This window comes from Crocodylus siamensis, chromosome 6 (assembly GCF_052110815.1).
Source record: "Crocodylus siamensis isolate JL-2025a chromosome 6, ASM5211081v1, whole genome shotgun sequence".
Lineage (NCBI taxonomy): Eukaryota > Metazoa > Chordata > Crocodylia > Crocodylidae > Crocodylus > Crocodylus siamensis.
Genome location: NC_143400.1, coordinates 76,026,385 through 76,041,983, shown reverse-complemented (window position 1 = coordinate 76,041,983; position 15,599 = coordinate 76,026,385). Strand labels below are relative to the sequence as shown.

Here is a 15,599-nt window from a genome sequence, read left to right as displayed (position 1 = left end):
TTGGTGGCCTCAGCCTAGTTTCCAGTCCATTTTACAAAGCCCACCAACATGAATAACACACTTGCAGAGGCTGAGTGAGAAACCAAGGGTTAAACATAGGCGTGGAAAAGGTAGTGAGATAATCATGGTACTCAGGAAGGTAATTGTGCAAAACTGTTACTGGCCCTACAATACATGGCCAGAGCCTGAGCACCCTCTTCCCACCCGCTTTCCCCAGGGTGCCCCCCCCCGCTCAGAGGGGGGCTGCGGCGGATGCCTCACCACACATGGGTGCTATATAGGTAGTATTTTTTAGGGAAGCGAGTACCCACATAATAGCAAGAGACTCTGAAACATCTCACTTCTAGCCAGTAAGAACTATTTCTATAGGACAAAGAACCATCAGATATTACCTTTAAATCAGCTACTGTAGGGATCTTTTCTTCCAAAAACAGTTCTCCAAGTTGTTCATCTGAGTTAGCAACACATTCGATCAATTCCTGACGTCTGTCTGCTGCCTCAGCTCTAAATTCAGCTGGGATTTCATCATATCGAAACGTCTGTCTACAAATATATAGGACAGAAATAGTGTAGCTAGTTTGATAGACAACCATAGGAAAGGAAGTTTGAATCGCCTAAGCATCATGGTTGCCACAAAATTCTAAGCCAGTCCAAACATTAACTATCAGTGTGAATAAGTGACTGAGGTCCATCAACTTTGATCTCCAATGCCACAGCAGTGAGGAAGTACATCAGCTCGTAGCAGGGCTTGGCAGTGCAGCAGAACAACCTCCTCCACCTCAGTTCCACTTCACATTTATCCTGGCACACTTAAACCAAATAGGCACATTATGAGATATGGCTACAGAGCAAGAGACATCCTATACTTTTCATGCTAAATGCAAATATGGTTATACGCTTTTCTTCATGCGGCACCCAGTATTCAGCAGTTAAGTTACCAACTGCACTAAAACTAGTCATACAGCATCATCTCACAAAGATCTGGCATTATAGCAAAATTAGGCCTCTCATCTCCTATTAAGTTATGGAAGTTTGATATTTCATTCATAAGCAACATCCTTACCTTTCTCAACCTCCCAAGAGATAATAGGAGGTATTGCTCACAGCACTGCAGTCAATGGGAGCTTCGCCGCAACATGGCAGGACTTAGAATCATAGAAAATTAGGGTTGGAAGGGACCTTAGGAGATTGTCTAATGTAGTCCAACACCCTACTCAAAACAGGAACATCCCCAACTAGATCATCCCAGCCCCTTGTCTAGCTCGGTCTTAAAAATCTACAAGAATGGAGACTACACAACCTCACTGGATAACTTGTTCCAGCACTTTACTACCATCCTAGTGAGAAAGATTTTCCTAATATCTAACCTAAACTTCCCTTGCTGCAACTTGAGACCATTGCTCCTTGTTCTGTTATCTGTCACCAGAGAGAACAGTCTAGCTTCATCCTCCTTGGAACCTGACCCACCTCCAGGTAGTTGAAGTCTGCTATTAAATGCCTTCTCAGTTGCCTCTTCTCTAGACTAAATAAGCCCAGTTCCCTCACCCCTCTTCTCAGAAGATATGTGCCCCAGCCCTCCAATCATTTTTACTGCCCTTTGCTGGACTGTCTCCAATTTGTCCACATCCTTTCCATAATGGGGCCCAAAACTGCAGCCTTGCCAATGCTGAATAGGGGGGAATAATCACTTCCCTGGATCTGCTGGCCACGCTCCTACTGATGTAGCCCAGTATGCCATTAGCCTTCTTCACAAGGGATCACTGCTGGCTTGTATTCAGCTTATTGTCCACTGTAACACTCCAGTCCTTTTCTGTAGAGCTGCTCCTTAGCCAGTACCAGTGCATGGGATTGTTCTGCCTTAAATGCAGGACTCTGCACTTCTCCTTATTGAACCTCATGGGCAGGTCCCCACATCCAGGCACATGCACTTGTAGAGGCATAAATACTAGAAGCACAAATCTCTTCTAATACTTTATGCCCCATTGCATGCACATGTGCTTCAGCGCCCAGCAAACTGTCCCAGGAAGGGATAGGGGAGGCTGAGGCCTACACCTCTGCTGGCCCCAGCAGTATTGCCTGGTGTCCTGGTGCAGCAGGGATGCAGATCTGGCAGCACAAAGCCTAGCCAGCAGCCAGAACATTGCTCGGGACAGTCAGCCCTCCATTCGTTCTGGTGCACACCGACACATACCCTGCGCTACTTTCCCTCCCACCTCCACCTGAGTTTTCTTTTTTAGCTACCAGGATTTCCTGGCATGTTTTCATGTTTCCCACATGTAGTTTGTGGCACCACAAGCCACATGACCCTGCACATGGGGACCTGCCCAATGAGATTTATTTTAGTTCAATCCTCCAATTTGTCTAGGTCTCTCTGAGTTCTAGCCCTACCCTCCTGCATATCTACCACTCCCTCCAGCTTGCTGAGGGTGCACTCCATCCCATCTTCCAGGTCGCTAACGAAGGTATTGAACAAAACAAGCCCTAGGACCAACCTCTGAGACACTCCATTTGATACCAGCTGCCAACTAAACATTGAGCCATTTACTACTAATCTCTGAGCTCAATGATCCAGACAGTTCTCTATCCACCTTATAGTCCATTTGTCCAACCCAGACTTCTTTAGCTTGCTCGCAAGAATTTTGAGGGAGACCATATCAAAAGCCTTGCTAAAGTCAAGGTACACCACATCCACCAGTCTCCCCACATCCACAGAGCCAGTCATCTCGACATAGAAGGCAATCAGGTTGGCCAGGCACGACTTGCCCTTGGTGAATCCATGCTGACTGTTCCTAATGACCTTCTCCTCCTAGTACTTCGAAATTGATAACCTGAGGATTTGCTCCATGATTTTTCCAAGTACCTAGGTGAGTCTGACTGGTCTGTAGTTCCCTGGCTCTTCCTTCTTCCCTTTCTTAAAGATGGGCACTATATTTGCTCTTTTCCAATCGTCCAGGACCTCTCACAAATACCATGAGTTTTCAAACGTGATAGCCAGTGGCTCTGCAATCACATTGACCAACTCCCTCAGCACCCTCAAGTGCATCCTGTCCACCCCCACAGAACTGTACATGTTCAGCCTTTCTAAATAGTCCCTAACCCTTTCTTTTCCCACTGTTGGCTGCTCACCTCCTCCCCAAACCATGCTGCCAGTTGCAATAGTCTGGGAGCTGACCTTGCCTTGGAAGACTGAGGTGAAGTAAGCATTGAGTGCTTCCAGCCTTTTCTGTATCCTGTCACTAGGTTGCCTCCCCCGTGTAGTAAAGGACCCACACTTTCCCTGATCCTCCTTTTGTTACTGACATACTTACAGAAAATCATTCATGTTATTTTTCATGTCCCTTGCTAGCTGCAACTCCAGCTATGCTTTGGCTTTCCTGATTTCATCCCTGCATGCCTGAGCAATACTCTTATACTCCTCCCTCGCTGTTCATGCAAGTTTCTACTTCTTGTAAGCTTCCTTTTTGTGTTTTACTGAAGAGTTCCCTGACAAGCCAAGCTGGTTTTCTGCTGTACTTGCTAGTCTTCTGCTGTACTCGCTATTTCGTTCAACAAGCCTCACAACTGACACTTTAGTAAAACAATTAGCACTATACGTCAGACATATGATGCTCCTTTCTTGTGCTCCCCCTGCCCAAAACTGAATAGATCAGGAATTCCAGACCCCTGCAATCAAATCCCACTACCAAGCTTCTGTACCTCTAAGACACAACAGTGCTGGTTTTTCCTTGTCAGCCACATTAAGTTGTTTGTCAAAGGGATGCAGCTACCCTAAGTTATGCAGTAAAACAAGGGCCTCTTTAGACAGCCCAGCCTCAGCTCTAACTATAACATACTGTCAGGATTCTCTCCTGACTACCAAAACAATTTGCTACTCCATTTAAGTATTCTTCATACTGGGAGTAACTTTATTCTACAAGAAAAGTCTTCAGCCACTTACCCAAAATCACCATCAAAGTACATGGCCTTTTCTTCAATAAGATCTATAATCCCTCTGAAGTTTCCTTCAAGACCAATGGGAATTTGAATAGGGGCTGCATTGTAATTTAACTTGGATCTGAAAAATTTAAAAATACAATTAGTTCTCAGTAAAAGACAAGGAGGTTTTATAAAATCCCCTGTCTCAACCTATCCTTGATTAGTGTCATTAATCCACCCCGCCATTACTAACATTAAAAGTTGCCTTGACTATCTGAAAGAATGCTACTGAAAACCAACTGCTGACAGAACATCCAGGTATATTTTTATGTATTTGCCGGTTTAAATCATTTTAATCTGAGGGCTACTTCTCTCTCACATGTTTTAGTACATTTGGAAATGGTCTACTCTTCTCTTACAAACAAAGAAGAGTACAAAGGACATCCACAGGACATGAAAGATAGAGAGAAGGAAGAAAGCATCCGATTGTGATAGTAGTCAGGCACAAGAACAGGCTACCTAAAGTAGTTATGGATTCTCCATGCTTAGAAACTTTCAAAAGCAGGTTACACAGACACGTGGCTGGGATGCTTTAATCAGGAATGATTCTGCCCTGAGCAGGAGGCTGCACTAGATAAACTTGTGAGGTTCTTTCCAGCCCTACTTTCCTATGCTCCTATATAACATACACGTTTTATGTGATAGGACTCTCCTCTGTCCTACCAGAGCAGTGCACTGCAGCATGTCTATCATCCCTGTAGTGAGGATGCTTACTACAAAACCTTTTCAAGTGGCTCCATAGACACTTGTATTATCATAAATAAAAATGAGCCACAAACCCAATTCAGCAGACATGAAACCATGTTCCTTTGGAGGAAATGGAAGTTTCCTAACCTAAGGGACCTACCATCTGTTTTGTCAATGAGAGTTATTTTGGTATCCTCTCCTGGTGTAATTAGAGAAGCGCTGTTTCAGCTACCCATCTGATTTAACTTAAAACCGTGCACTGTACCGTGGGGCTGTGACTTCATCAGATTGCAGAAGCTCAGCAGGATCATTAACACCTACTCAAAATATCAAGAAACATTATGCGAATGTCTAGGAACTGCGCTGCAAACAGACTAAAAATAGTAGGTACCTCAGTTGTTGCACAGCTCTGGTGGGACTTGAGCCCGCTCTGTCCAGCTTATTGATGAATGTTAGAAATGGGACATTATAACGCTTCATTTGCCTGGTGACTGTCATTGTTTGGCACTGAACTCCTCCAACAGCACAGAGCACCAGGACTGCTCCATCAAGAACTCGCAGCGCTCTTTCCACTTCAATTGTGAAGTCTACATGCCCTGGATAACAAAAACAATTATTTCTGTGATGGTTTGAACAGCAGCATGGTTTGCTTCCCTCCTGTATTCATGTGAATTAGCCTTTAGCTATGCTGAAGGGGCCTAAATCAGACCTAAATAGATGAAAAAAATAAGTTTTGAAAACAAACATTTTCTTTAACTTTAGGTCAATGACAACATTTGCAAAGTTGTTTTTGATGGAATTTCATTAGAAAGAGCTTTCATTTTCAGAGAGAAATCCTGACAGTGACTGCAAGTCAAACACTGCAATACTAACCTACTGCAAAGCAGCCAGAAAGCAACATTTACTTGAAAGGATTACTGTATAAACAAATCTATGTGTATATTATTTAATGGTCAAAGGCAGTAAAAGTACAAGCTATAAATAAACAACATAAGGAATGAAAACTAGCTAGATTTTCATGATAATTTCAGTTCTAAATATCTGAACTATTACAAATAGCAGAATCAAGGGCACTATTCTCCTTGGTTTTGTGATTTCCAATCTAGCAGTGCCCCACACCTATTAATGAAGTACTATTCAGACACTAACAATCTTCTGACTCCGTCCCATAAAAGTGGCATGAGTCACATTTATCAACACAGTCCTGTGTTTTGGAGGAATCAAAATAAACATGGTGATTCTTTGCCCATGGCCATTCAGTCCTTGGTTTATCTTCTGACACTCCCAGCAACTGCAAGATACTCCACACTATCAATGCCTTCACCAGTATTTATATGAAACTAAGAACATTTCACACCAAACCCCAACGACAACTAAAACGTTATCCTCTTACTTGGATCATACAGGCGACAAAGGCTCCCTTCTTGCAAAAAGCCTCAGGTGCAGAACTCCCATCTTGAAGCCTGCCACAAACCCCACCACAGGTTGTGGGGTTTGTGTAGTATCAGGCAGATTTTCTGCTGTTTATTTCACTGATGCAGTATGTGTGGTTTCACTGGAAAGCCAATATTACATTGTATCCATTTATGTCACTTCTATTATGGCATGGGTTATGTTATGCTGTCTGTATGTATCTTTATGATTTTGGATATGGTTTAGCAAAGGGAATTGTGGGATGCATACTTAAGAGAACAGAGTGGGCAAAACTATTAAATCTCTCTTGCTATTGTGATATTAGGGCAAGGACGATTGCTGCTCCCAATCACAAACCAAAGGGGCCACAAGTGGGAAGGGCCATTGTCTCCGGCCCATTAGCCAGCAGAATGCCAGGTGTCCTCCAAGTTTTTTGGAGGATTCTGGAGACTCATGATGAGAAATTAATAAACAGTACTGCAGATGGTGGGCATGGCAAGAGATAGTTTGGAGGCATTAAGGGCTGTCTGTAAGGGTTTTTACATTTTTCCCAGGCTGGAAAAAAGATCCAAGGCCTCAGCAACTAGAGCTAGCAGGTTCAGCAAGAAGGCTGAGTTCTGGAGATACCGACAAGACTTGCAGGGGGCCAGGTGGCAGTCAGATTAGAGGGTGAGAAACTTTACTTGTCTTTTGGATCAGTTTTCAAACATATGGTCAGGTTCACTTGTATAACTGTTTTCTCCTACATAATGAATACTTTTATTGTTTCGTCTCCTTACTGACTGCCTGTGGTAAAGCAGGTGCTGGGCAAGCAATATTCCACGCAAGCCCATTCTACAGAAGGCAGGGCCTAAAAATTTCTCCCAAAGCAGAGGCTACCTAGTACAGAGGCATCTATCAGCCCTATCTGTGAGGTCTAGCATAAGGGCAGTGAAGCTGAGGCTTGCAGGGACAAGGAGGTACCCCAGAGGAAACCTTGATCTGTTCACTGGATGCATCTGTGGCAAAGTCTGCTGCAAGGAGGCAGCTCTACAGGTGAAATATGCTGTCTTAATCCAATTCTGCTCCAACTGAAACAAATCCTTGGTCCAGTCACCCTAATAATCTGTAAACCACATTCTGTGAAAGATGACTGTCCTGAAGAGCACCTGGCACAGGGGTGGAAAGGATGACAGACAGAAACTGAATTAACCCGAACTGTGATGCACCACTGAGCATCAGTTATCTCCGTTTCATCCGGGGGGAGAGGGGGTTGGTACGGCGTGGGATGAGTTGTGACATGCTAATACTGTATGTCATGTGTCCACCCCATTTTTATTACATGTTTAAGCCTCTCAATACACTTGATCTTAACCAGAAGTCCAAGTGTTATGTCTGTCCACACCCCAAGTCTGGAATTTTTTTTAATTTATTTTTCTACTACACACAGGCTTTGAAACTGCAAACTGTAGTAGAACAGCGTGTGTTACACAGTAACCTGAGTATGGCAGAATTACAGTTTCATATGCTTTTGAAAGATGCTCCTAAGAATGGAGCTCTTTAAGCTTTACATTTTTACGTCTGTCAGGTGCCATAAATGTTCAAGTGTAGACACACAGAAGACAATAGCCCTGCCGAAGGAGCTTAGTTTAAAAATTCTTAAAAGTTTAAGAATTGATAAAGAGTGAATGGATACATTTTGATCTGAACACAGAAAGTGCTGAACAAAGGGTATACCCATAAGGATGCAGTTTCTGAGGCATAAAATGAACTGAATCTGGATTTTTTCCTGTACGGTTTCTTTGTCTTTGTTTTCCTTGGCCACTTAAAACATGCACACGTTTTCTATTCAGGTCTGCATTTTTGTTTGAACAGTTCAGATAAGTGGTTGCATCCTTGTTGTGATTTGAGCAATATGGTATCAGGAAGGGGTGGGTGGCATTTACTAGACTTGATGGTTAGACATCATACTTCAAAAGACCCAGAGTTAACATTACCTGGTGTATCAATGATGTTGATATTAACATCCTTCCACATAGTATATGTCGCTGCAGACTGAATTGTGATACCACGCTGTCGCTCTAGCTCCATAGAATCCATGACAGCCCCAACTCCATCTTTGCCTTTTACCTAAACGCAACAAGCAAATCATGTACTGTAGGAAATTTCATCGTTTCATAGTTTCTAGGGTCAGAAGGGACCTGAGCAGATCATCTAGTCTGACCCGCTGCCATGGCAGGAAAGAATACTGGGGTCAAATGACCCCAGCAAGATGTTCATCTAATCTCCTCTTAAACACCCCCAGGGTAGGAGCCTGCACCACTTCTCTTGGAAGCTTGTTCCAGACCCTAGCCGCCCTGACTGTGAAGCAGCGCCTCCTGATATCTAACCTAAACCTACCCTCTGCCAGCTTGTGACCGTTATTCCCGGTCACTCCTGGAGGTGCTCGGGGGAACAGTGCCTGCTGATCCCCCCTGACTAGTCTATAACAGGCCACTAGATTCCCCCTCAGCCTTCTCTTTTGGAGACTGAACAGGTTCAGGTTCCATAGCCTCTCCTTATAGGGCGTGCCCTGCTGTCCCCTGATCATGCAAGTGGCCCTCCTCTGGACCCTCTCCATGCTGTCCACACCCCTCTTGAAGTGCGGTGCCCAGAACTGGATGCAATACTCCAGCTGTGGCCTGACCAGTGCCACATAGAGGGGGAGGATCACCTCTTTGGACCTGCTCGAGATGCATCTGTGGATGTATGACAAGGTGCGGTTGGCCTTCCTGACTGCCTCCCCACACTTCCAGCCCATGTTCATCTTGGAGTCAGAGATGACCCCCAGATCCCTTTCCGCCTCCGTGCTGATAAGAGGGGAGTTCCCTAACCTTGTAGGCATGGTGCCGATTGTTCCTCCCCAGGTGCATCACCTTGCACTTGTCTGTGTTGAAACCCATCCTATTCTCGTCAGCCCACCCTTGTAACCTGTCTAGGTCTGATTGTAGCCTGTTGCATCCTTCCAATGTGCCCACATCCCCCCACATCTTAGTGTCATCAGCAAATTTGAACAGGGTGCTTTTTACCCCCTCATCCAAATCACTGATGAAGATGTTGAGCAGTGCGGGCCCGAGGACCGAGCCCTGCAGAGCCCCACTGCCCACGTCCTTCCAGGTTGAGACGGACCACCCTCTGGGTGCGGCCCACCAGCCAGTTGGCGACCCATCTGACTGCGTGGGTGTCTACACTACAGCCCCCAGTTTCTTAATGAGAACAGGGTGAGAGACAGTGTCAAAAGCCTTCCGGAAGTCCAGGAAGATTATATCCACTGCTACCCCTGCATCTAATGATCTGGTGATCTGATCGTAAAAGGCCACCAGGTTGGTCTGACAGGATCTGCCACTGATGAACCCATGTTGGTTGCCCCTAAGCATGCAGTCCCCTGCTGGCCCCTCCTGGATGTGTGGCAGCATAATTTTCTTGAACAGCTTGCCTGGGATTGAGGTAAGACTAACTGGCCTATAGTTTCCCAGGTCCTCCTTCCTGCCTTTTTTGAAGATGAGAACCACGTTGGCCCTCTTCCAGTCCTCCGGTACCTCACCAGAGCACCACGAGTGCTCGTAAAGTTGTGCCAGGGGACTTGCAATGACCTCGGCCAGTTCCTTTAGAACTCTAGGGTGGAGATCATCCGGGCCGGCTGACTTGAATTTCTTGCTGATTTTTATCTAGAGTTTTGCCTGCGCAAGAGCTACAGGAGCGAAGCTTTATATGGAGAACAGCATTTTTCAAGCAGCACATGAAAATCAAGCTAGTTAATCAACAAGAGCTCACTCTAGAACCTGAACTCACTTTGCCCTTTCCTTTGCAAGACGCTCCTGAAAAAGGCTGTGCGTTCAAAAATTCACTGTAAACAGATTGTATTTTAACTGGAATTTAATACATCTGTTTAAATATGACATTTCCCCCCCGCAAATTTGTCAGTCACTTTGACTGTGCAAAGAAATTTTCTGCTTGTTATGTGGGGTTTGCCATACGTATGTGTGTGGGGTAGCCTGGGTTTTGATTTTTTTTAAAGGTGGTGGGGCATACTGAAGCAAGTTAGTCATGAGGCAACTGCCTCAATTATTCCTATTTGCCTGTATTTCAAAGTCTTACTGAATACTTTTACTTTCTTATTCAGTGCAATATCCTTTGTTATTCTACAAAGCCAAAGAACAGAAAGACTGAATTATGGGAACGAGCATTCAGCATCAGTATTTCAAAGACCCACCTCATGCATCTGTGTTATCCTGCCAGTATAGAAAAGAATGCGCTCTGTTAGCGTTGTTTTCCCTGAGTCTATGTGCGCAGAGATTCCAATGTTGCGGATCTTTTCATTGGGAACAATTCCTGAGGAACATTGTCTGCAGCTGGTCCAGAAGAACTGAAAGATAAAAGTAGAATGCAATTCTGCCTCTTTTGTCAGGGTCAGAACAAAGTTTGCTGACCTGACACACTATTCCAGGAAAGCTTCAGGTCAACACACTTTTTTCTTCTGATAGTTAACTTGAGTGACCTACCTATGAATCTATGACCCAAGCTCCTGAGCAGCCCAGAGACCTCTGCTCCACAGAAGCAGTGGATGGCCTCTAATCCTAGTTGCACTCTCAACACCCCTTTCAGCCTCCACCTCCCCTTTGACACCTCTCTCTGCTCCGCCTCCAATTCTTAAAAAAACTGGTTCCTTTTACCTTCCTGCTTGCTAGGATATGGAAAGAGATTGCTCATATCCAAAGACATCCTGTAAAGTACCAGTTTCTTACCCTTCCTGCCATTTACCAGCTGTCAATTCAGTTACATAACTTTGCAAGTCTTCTACTGCAAGCAATGCTGAATTAGGAGGACAGCATGAGAAAACCTAATGGGAGTATCACAGGGACAAGGGACCCCAGAGAGACTAGCAACTCTGGATGCAAGTGGGCAAAAAGGACATGGAGCAGAGCACTCATCTCTTGGAGCACTCAAACAAGCCACTGTAGGTGGAAACAAAGATTTGATGCCTTGTTATCAGGAAATATTAAAAAGCAGGTGGCCCTGCAGGCTGAATGCACCGTGCAGGCTAGTCCGTGGACGAAGGCAGACTCAGGGACCCCCCCACGCCAGACTTGGCACCCACCAGTCCAGAACCTGCACTGCGTGAGGCGCCCCTGACTCTGCTCTAGCATCACCCTGCGCCCCATGCCCGTCTCCAACTGCTGGCACAGGGCAGGGGGCACTGCACACAGCGCAGTCCCAGTCTGGCCCGGGTGCACCACTGGGGTCCTGGAGCGGGGCGAGTCCTGGGCCCTAAGCGAGGGACACCGGGTCTGTGACACCGCTGCTGTGGCGGCTCCCACGTCCTTGCCCTCAGCTTTCCCCAGGGCCGCCCGCAGGCCCGGGCGCTGCAGGGACATGCCCCCCCCCGGCCTGGACGCGGCTCCCACCGGGGCCTGGGGCCGCCCGCACCTGCTGCTGCCGCCGCCGCCGCCTCAGGCCCAGGTCCACCGCGGCCCGCAGCACCCGCGTCATCCCGGCACGTGCAAAGGTCGCTGAGCGGATCGGCGTCCACTGCCCGCCGCCTCCCGGCGCTTCCGGCCCATGCCGGCAAGAAAGCACTTCTGGGTCACGGGGCGGCGTGGGCGGGGCCGGGGCGCCCCCTGCAGGGCGGAGGCCGCCGGGCCTGGCTCGAGGCGCGGCGCGGCGGGGCGCGGGCGGGACAGCAGCGCCCCCGGCGGCCGCTCCGCGCCTCTGCGCCCGCACAGAGCCTGGGCGCGTCCCGGGCGTCGGCCCTTGGGCAGGAAGACTGGCCGCTCCAGCCTCCTTCCTTCGCGGGTGGAGCTGGCAGCGGGGGCGGCGACACGCTCCGCGGCCATTCTCCTTGGCCTCCGGGCTAGGTTTGCGAAGGGCAGCTGCGGACGGCGGCGCCTCTGCCCCCCGCCCAGGACCCGCGCACCCCTCCTCCGTGCCCCCGTGCCCGGCCTTCCGAAACGGATGCTAATTTTAGCTCTGTACTAAATGCCTGGGCCGGTGCCGGGGTACATGCAGCCTCGGAAGCTTTCAGGCAATGTCCACGTCTGGGAAATGCCTTTGATGGAAACCGTCCTCAGCCGCTTCAGCGCAGCTGTCGAGTCGCAGGATTTGAAGTTTAACATGTGCCGGAGGGGCCCGCTGCCCCCGCTGTCGTGCCTCGCCATCCAGCCCGAAAAGCAAAACCACCTTCGTGGAAGACAAATGACAGGAGCCAGGCGTCCGGCGCTCGGCGCTGCCCCACGCGGCGTGCGAGACGGGCGGCACACGTCACTCGCCCGCGTGCTCCACCCTTGTCCTCTTCCAGCCTTCCTCCAGAGCCTGCGGCTTCAGGGCAGTCTCTCACACTCCTTGACTGAGCGAAAGCCGGCTTTGAGCTTGGTAGATAGTTGGGGGTGTTGCTATTACCAGATCCTTCGTCTAGTCAAGCAAGTACAAAGTGCTGAGAATGACAGCTTAAAATTATCATCCACCTACTCATCATGCAGTACTGACTTCAAACGGGACAAGCAAAATCAGGTCCTTTAATAACAGGTTCCTTAGCATATAAGTGGTTTGCAGTGAGGTGGAGTGTCCTGAACTTCAGACTTCCCTCTACCAGTCCAATGTAAATGTACACATGCTCTAGCCGGCAGTGTACACGGACAGAGTTCTGTACCTGGGCATACCTGCAGGTTTGATGGTGGACAGTGCAGGTGATAGATCAGACTGAGGGTACTGCAAGAATCAGGGAACCCTTTCTAATAAGAGGATAATGAACACTAGCACCTGTAATACTTGTGACAAGTTCTGGAATCACCCCAAGAAAATAATTAATTTCCTTAATGAGACTTTTGCAACTTCAAGCCACCAACCAGTCTTTAGCCAGGTGGAAGAGCTTCTTTCCCTAATGAAATATTCCATATGAATCTTTTCTCCTCTATCAGATAGTCTGTATATAACTTAAAGTGATGGAGGATGCAGTAAAGATGGCTGAGAACATGCAGATTAAATTACTGCTCTTTATACATAAAGTCAGGGGTTCACAAACTTTAATACCACAACCCAGTGCTGGATGGTGGCAGCAGCAGCAGCAGGGGCAGGGAGTTTGCTTCCCCGCACGTACCCCCTGGGAAGCTTGTGTCCCCTTTTTAAGTTGTTTGCAATCCCCTGGGGAGGGGGGGTTATGACCCTGTTTGAGAACCCCTGCCTTAACTAGATCTCCAATGCAGAAGGAACAGCCTTCAACTATCTTATGTGCAAGAGTATGAAATCTAAATTAGGCATGCAAAAAAGGTACCTTACTCCTATAAAACTCTACCCAGGAGCACTTTATTATTACAAGCATCTCACAAGAGATTTTGGCTTTAAACTATATGCACAAAAACAAATCCTAAATTAACAAGACTCACTTTGGTCAGGGGAATTATGATCTTCAGCTGCTGAGCTTGGCTCCTTATGTTTACTGCAGCAGAGGTAAAGAAGAGCAGTGAAATGCTTCACCTCCACATTTGGAAGTATTTTATATTGCTTGCCTGCTAGATCCAAGCAATTTTTCAAAGCAAAAGCCGCATCTTTTAATCAAGGTATGCTGGCAAGTCTAGAAAGTTAAGTTTTCAAAGTACGCAGGAAACTGTTCATGGCAGAGCTATCCCTTTCTATGCTAGTGGAACTTAGATGGAGCTTGAGAAGAGAGCAGAGTTTGCTTATTGCTCTACCTAGACCCAAATCCTCAAACAGATTTAAACACTCAGCCAATCCATAAGCTAGTACAAGAACGCCTGAAAACTCTGCTAGCATAATCTGGTTTAAGAACTTTTCTGCAACACAATGTCGGCCCATTAAGCCCTCGGATCCTTTCACAGCTGGAAAATATGGGCTTATACCCTGGAGAAGGGTAAGGGTTCACACATTCCCCAATATATTTTTAATACACACAAATGTACATCTTCATTTTCCTTTAAAGCTTTTGTGGCACTAGTATGTTTGAGCTGCAACATGATACATGTAACACAATACACAATCAGTATGTTTCAAACGTGTCCTGTGCCCCCACTGAGGTGGGATGAGAATGCAACTGAGAAGGCATTAATTCAGTGGATATGCATGTCTATATAATCCCTGGCTTTAACTTAAGCTATGCGCTAACTACATGTGGTAGCAGATGGGGAACTGTTGGTACTAAAATATAGAGCCTTTCATGTCTATACTGTAGGTTCACATTCAGGTGGGTAATGCCCCCAAAATTTAAGATACTCAAAAGTTTCTTTAACTTCCCTTACTTTGCATTAGGCATTATCTAAGTAGTTGGGCATAAAAGCATCTGTACCATCATAAAAAATGACCAAAAGTAAACCAAACAGCTTGGTAAGGAAGGCAAAGGAAGAAGCCTGCATATATATATGCACACAGAGTTCAACCAGATGAGAAATTCAAAAAAAGAGTATGGTGGGAAGAACATTTACAAAAGAAGTGGAGAACTAGATAAATGGCCAGCTTGTATCTGAATGATTTAAGGGCTATACTTATTAGCTATACTAATAGTATTTTGCCTGAAACAACCTATTTGAAACCTATTTTAGTCATTACTTAAGAGTTCCCAAAAGGACTTCAAGTATTTTATTTCTTGCATTTTTTTTTTAAATGCCAGTTTTTCTTCTGGATAGAAGACACCTCACTTCCCCATAGGCATTGCTGCTGAATGAGGTTTTTTGAATAGCCTATACCAACCCATATGCAAGTACATAAGTCATTTTGCAGTACTAATTAAAGCAACTTTTTATTAATATAATTTTAGATTGAACGCCAGATAAATTTTTTTCTTAGAATGTTGTTTTAAATAGTGTAAAGCTCAGCAGGAAGGAGTAGACCCCTCCTCCTTACAACCATAGCCTCTTCCTGGTTGATTTAATAAATGACATATGCATGTTCATAAACTTACTTTCCAACCATCAAATTTGCTCAAATCCAAGATGACTTCAAATTGAAGACTACCCCCAATAATTAGATTCTAAACATGGAAAATTTACAAATTAGTTATAATTTTTCATGTATACATCTATATCAGAGGGTTGCCTTAAATTCACCTTCACCACTGCAGCAGCAGACACCTGACCCCACCCACTTATTCCCCTGCTGTCTGATGCTTCCTCCCCCATGCCTGTGTGCCCTAGCACCTGCCACCCTCCATGGTGCTCGTGTCCCAGCATCTGGCCCCCTGTAATTTACTCCTCCCCTAATCATGTTCCTCCCCAACCCCCTCCCAATACTGCTCATCAAGTTGCAGCTCCAGCACTGGCCCAAGCACATGATTTGAGCCTTCAAGAGGCCAAGAAGCGATAGCTCTGGCCCCAGCCCTGCCAGGCAGCAGTCATTGTGGTGGCAGCAGCTCTGGCCCCAGGACACAGTCAGAGCCTGGGCTGGAGCCACAACTCAGGGTAGAGCAGCATAGGCAAGGGAAGGTTGGGAGGACACAGGGCAGCAGCTACAGCTCCAATACTGGGCCAGGGCAGTTGCATGCATCTCTGCCATCTTGCATT

General features: G+C 46.5%; 1 protein-coding gene across 1 annotated transcript in view; it reads right to left on the bottom strand.

The window, feature by feature from the left end:
* Positions 1-11,687, bottom strand: part of GFM1 (G elongation factor mitochondrial 1) — a 53,747-nt gene extending 42,060 nt beyond the window's left edge. The window contains exons 1-6 of the mRNA XM_090055895.1: positions 11,521-11,687; positions 10,307-10,459; positions 8,052-8,184; positions 5,054-5,258; positions 3,938-4,054; positions 393-543 (exon numbers count right to left, since the gene is read on the bottom strand). Coding sequence (XP_089912021.1) covers positions 393-543; positions 3,938-4,054; positions 5,054-5,258; positions 8,052-8,184; positions 10,307-10,459; positions 11,521-11,583 — 822 coding nt within the window. The 5' untranslated portion in view covers positions 11,584-11,687. The remainder of the gene's footprint in view (positions 1-392; positions 544-3,937; positions 4,055-5,053; positions 5,259-8,051; positions 8,185-10,306; positions 10,460-11,520) is intronic.
* Between the last annotated feature and the right edge of the window lie 3,912 nt (positions 11,688-15,599).